Source organism: Sinocyclocheilus rhinocerous, unplaced genomic scaffold (assembly GCF_001515625.1).
Source record: "Sinocyclocheilus rhinocerous isolate Xijiao unplaced genomic scaffold, SAMN03320098_v1.1 scaffold339, whole genome shotgun sequence".
In the NCBI taxonomy this organism is placed as follows: Eukaryota; Metazoa; Chordata; class Actinopteri; order Cypriniformes; family Cyprinidae; genus Sinocyclocheilus; species Sinocyclocheilus rhinocerous.
In genome coordinates this window covers 63,909-67,785 of record NW_015666163.1, presented here as the reverse complement: position 1 = coordinate 67,785, position 3,877 = coordinate 63,909, and the positions used below count along the sequence as shown (strand labels likewise).

The 3,877-nt window shown below is 37.7% G+C and overlaps 1 protein-coding gene across 3 annotated transcripts in view; it reads right to left on the bottom strand.

The window, feature by feature from the left end:
• The window catches only part of LOC107731800 (SAFB-like transcription modulator), an 18,122-nt gene extending 14,942 nt beyond the window's left edge, over positions 1–3,180 (bottom strand). For 2 of the 3 annotated variants that reach the window (XM_016542976.1, XM_016542978.1), the window contains exons 1-3: positions 2,642–3,179; positions 1,880–1,967; positions 1,744–1,799 (exon numbers count right to left, since the gene is read on the bottom strand). In XM_016542976.1, the coding sequence (XP_016398462.1) occupies positions 1,744–1,799; positions 1,880–1,967; positions 2,642–2,776 (279 nt within the window). In that variant the 5' untranslated portion in view covers positions 2,777–3,179. Of the gene's footprint in view, positions 1–1,743; positions 1,800–1,879; positions 1,968–2,641 lie in introns of all 3 variants that reach the window. The other variant, XM_016542977.1, reaches the window with a different exon arrangement.
• Positions 3,181–3,877: the final 697 nt, after the last annotated feature.

Sequence of the window (3,877 nt, the reverse complement as noted above, 5' to 3'; positions counted from 1 at the left end):
TTTATTGTTTAAACATGTCTGTGAAAGATTACTGTACGGTGTAAAACAAAGAATTGCAATGCTGAAAAAGCATTTTCAGTGACAATGTTTGGATTTGAAATCAAAATAACGGATAAATGTTGTGTTTGTGGTAAACAGCCACGGATCAGTAGCGGACTCCTGTGTGAAAGCTGCTTCCCCTCTCACAAGTCATCTAAGAGGGGAATTACCCCCCATTTTCAAAAATGAAATTCAGGTCCCGAATAAATGTCTAAAAATCTTGATTGGAGTATCACTATAAATAGTTATAAATGAAAAAAAGAAGGCTTTAAAAAGGTCGGTGGGTGATTGGTATCGGCAGATACTGCTTTCAGTGATCGGCCTCAAAAATCCTAATTGGAGCACCCCTATTGGAAGCATAGCGTTGTCCAAAACATCCTGGTGTGCTGATGCAATAAGATTTCTCTTCATTGGAAATAAGGAGCTTATCCCAACCTCTGAAAAATGGCCCCATATCATTATCATTCCTCCACCAAACTTTACATTTGGCACAGTGCAGTCAGGCAGGTAACATTCTTCCAGTATCCACCAAACCCAGACTCACCCACCAGACTGACAGACTCAAACAGAGAAGAGTGATTCGTCACTCCACAGAACTCGTTTTCACTGCTGCAGAGTCCAGTGGCAGTGTGCTTTACACCACTCCATTTGATACTTGACATTGTACTTGGCAATGTATACAGTTTTTGTGATGATATTAATGCCGGTGGATGTTTGGAATTCTTCAGCCATGGAATCAGCAGAGTGTTGGCAACTTTTATGCATCATGCACCTCAGCACTCAGTATCTTTACATGGTCTTCTACTTTTTGCAAAAATACCACTTACAGTTCACTGTGGAATATCTAGCAGAGATGAAATTTCACGAACTGCTCACAGTACCACACTTGAATTCACTGAGCTCTTCAGAACTACCCATTTTTTTCAAAAATGTTTGTAAATGCAGACTGCATGGCTAGGTGCTTGATTTTAAACACCCGTGGCAATGGGTCTGATTGAAACACCTAAATTCCATCATTAAGAAAGAAAAGAAAATCTGAATTCTGAATCAGCTATGATCGGAGCATCATAATTAAAATACTAAGTAAAATGCCTCAAATTTGAAGTACAATCTGGGATGTCTTTTTCTATCAATTCTTCAATAGGTAGATCTTGTCTTTCATAAAGCCCGAGTTCAGGGATCTTGGGCCTAAAAAGGTTGGTGACCACTGATTTAGAGGTATGTCCCAATACTTTTGTCCATATAGTATAGTTTGCAACATTTTGATCAGTAGTGCATATTAAAAAACAGTTCAGATATCAGTGCATGTTATACTTGTGACTTCTCATTACAATATGACAGTGCATGATCACTTAAATTAATTTTACACTTTTTAAAATGTATAGCCTAGTTGATTTTATATTCATTGCCAATGTACTAACATTTCTACATAAGAAGATAGTTAGGCTATGTACCACTACATCTTTAATGAATGAAACAAACATTATATAATGCTTTAATATACTGTTCATATAAATTCAAATATGAAGACTTAATTTATCAAATGATATAGAAGTCTGTTAAGAATTATATTGGCCTAATGCAGTATTTTTGCTGATTTTTATTGTTTTTATAAAACGGTACCTAACATTCATCCTAACATATTAATCTTTCATTAGTCCAGTTTCAATGAAACCAACACATTGCAATAATTCCTCTCCATACCTTAGAGAAGGATTCCTCTTCCATGATGGTGTCAGCATCCAGGTCGGTCTTCTTTCCTGAGGATGTGCAATAAAGCTGTTTGGTCAACTTTTGAAAAAGACGTGGGGAAGTAAGAGTTCTGAGAGTGAGGGTTTACCTTTAGATTTGCTGTGTTTTCTAGTGGGTGTGTCAGCTGATGCTGTGATCTCAATGTTGTCTGGATCTCCACCTTCATCTTCTATTGCCTTCACACAAGAACGCATGACCATTCAGATGATTATGGGAACTTCTGGTCAATGATTCAGATCATACTGTGCTTTGCATAAATGATGTATGACAGTGCAGCTGTTAAACACATGGCACGCAGAAGATTTTAACATTAAAAAAAATATTTGTTTGTTTATAAACAAATTTGGAATAACCAGATTTGAGCTCAAGTTATGCACAATGGACTATAATAAAACTCGACCACTGATATAAAGATTTGCATCCAAGTGTTTTCTATCTAGTAACATAAATAATTTTGTATATTATTAAAAGCAGCATTATTACATTTGATTATTCCACTGTAAAAGACTGCACACAAAGATTGTAAATGAAGAGGGTGAACTGGTTTAAAGTTGCAGCAACTGATCTGAGCGCGTTGTAGCGCCATTCGCTTGCGAACAGAATTTAGCCTGCTTAACAAATGCTTACGGATTAGTCTCTGAAAATGCAAGTAAATATTTCACGTAAACTCTATCACACTTGGTGTCCACCCACGGGCATTACATCTGTGTTTTTATTAAAAGCATTAAATCAGTCAGAAATGCAAACATGTTTTGGATAGAAACGGCTATGCTAACTCTGTAGCCTTCAAGCTAGCTCGCGAGCATTTGTCCACACGCCACCGCAATTTACCGTTTTAAATTAAATTTACCTGCTTCAGTCTTGCGACGAGTGTATTTTTTACCCCAGTAACATCCAAATTCCTACGTTTGAGTTCGGATTTGAGGTCTACCACACGTAAATCTGTAATCTTCTTAGACTCCGCTGAAATGGCCCCCGACGCCATTTTACCTGCGTAACTGAGGCTGTTGTGTGTTGTTGGTGATGTTCGGTTCGAGAACAAATCGTTCTTTTGAACCGGCTGAACCAGTTCACCAAATGGATTGAATCGTTCGAAACAGTTCGCGTCTCGAGCCAGCACTGATCCAGTTTTCTAAAGTTTCTCACTTTCGGACATGCCTGACAATCCCTACGACTACATAAATTATACGTTACTCCTGTAACTCCAACAGACACCGACACATGCTGTGCATTGCAGACTGAGAGAACCGATGAGCACGAGCAGCTGATATTGAGCATGCGTGTACTACCGAGCGGTCCTGTCTGCTACAGCTGCTCTCGAGTCAACAGTTCTCGAATCACCACCAGTACACTGAACCGAGATCCGTTTCTTTCGGACACGTTCGACAAAGAACCGATGAGCTGGAGATACTGAGCATGCGCAAAGCTAGCACTGTTTATTTCGGAAAACTGATGCGGTGCTGATATTTATCGTGCATTCAATGGTGCATTATATTTAAGAATGTTGCGGGTTTTGTAAAAACAAGACTATATATATTTTACATTTAGTCATTTAGTAGACGCTTTTATCCAAAGCGACTTACAAATGAGGACAATGGAAGCAATCAAAATCAACAAAAGAGCAATTATATACAAGTGCTATAACTCAGTTAGCTTAATGCAGTACACGTAGCAAGGGGTTTTTTAAATAATATATATAATAAATAAAAAGAAAACGGAATAGAAAAAGAATAGAGCAAGCTAGGTCTTTTTTGCTTTTGTTAATTGTATAATAAATGAAAAGAAAACAGATAGAATACAAAAAGATTAGAAAGCAAGTGTTAGTTTTTTTTTGTAAAGAAACGAGCAGCAAATGAATAGAGTGCAAGCCTAAAAGGGACAAGTGTTTTTTTTTAAAGAATAGAATTAGAATAGAGAGTGCTAGAGTTAGAGGGTCAAATAAAGATGGAACAGATGTGTTTTTAGCCGATTCTTGAAGATGGCTAAGGACTCAGCTGCTCGGACTGAGTTGGGCAGGTCATTCCACCAGGAGGGAACATTTAATTTAAAAGTCTGTGAAAGTGATTTTGTGCTTCTTTGGGATGGC